The 307-nt window shown below is 44.6% G+C and overlaps 1 protein-coding gene across 1 annotated transcript in view; it reads left to right on the top strand.

Moving 5' to 3' along the window:
- LOC105308652 (putative gustatory receptor clone PTE01) overlaps window positions 1-307 on the top strand; it is a 911-nt gene continuing 604 nt past the window's right edge. The window contains exon 1 of the mRNA XM_011384655.1: window positions 1-294. Coding sequence (XP_011382957.1) covers window positions 1-294 — 294 coding nt within the window. The remainder of the gene's footprint in view (window positions 295-307) is intronic.

The following is a 307-nucleotide window of genomic DNA, read 5'->3' as shown; positions in this document are numbered from 1 at the left end:
ATGTACTTCTTTCTCTCCAACCTTTCCATGGCTGACATCTGTTTTATCTCTACCACCGTCCCCAAGATGATCATGGACATCCAAACTCACGGCAGAGTCATCTCCTATGGGGGCTGCCTGACTCAGATGTCTTTTTTGATCCTTTTTGGATGTATGGATGGCATGCTTCTGACTGCGATGGCCATCTGCAATCCTCTGCACTACTCAGTCATCATGAACCCATGCTTCTGCCGCTTCTTAGTTTTGTTGTCATTTTTCATCAGCCTTTTGGACTCTCAGCTTCATAATTTGATAGTGTTACAACTTG

Source organism: Pteropus vampyrus, unplaced genomic scaffold (assembly GCF_000151845.1).
Source record: "Pteropus vampyrus isolate Shadow unplaced genomic scaffold, Pvam_2.0 Scaffold606, whole genome shotgun sequence".
In the NCBI taxonomy this organism is placed as follows: domain Eukaryota; kingdom Metazoa; phylum Chordata; class Mammalia; order Chiroptera; family Pteropodidae; genus Pteropus; species Pteropus vampyrus.
Note: the sequence above shows the minus strand (reverse complement) of the source record. Positions and strands in the feature narration are given on the sequence as shown.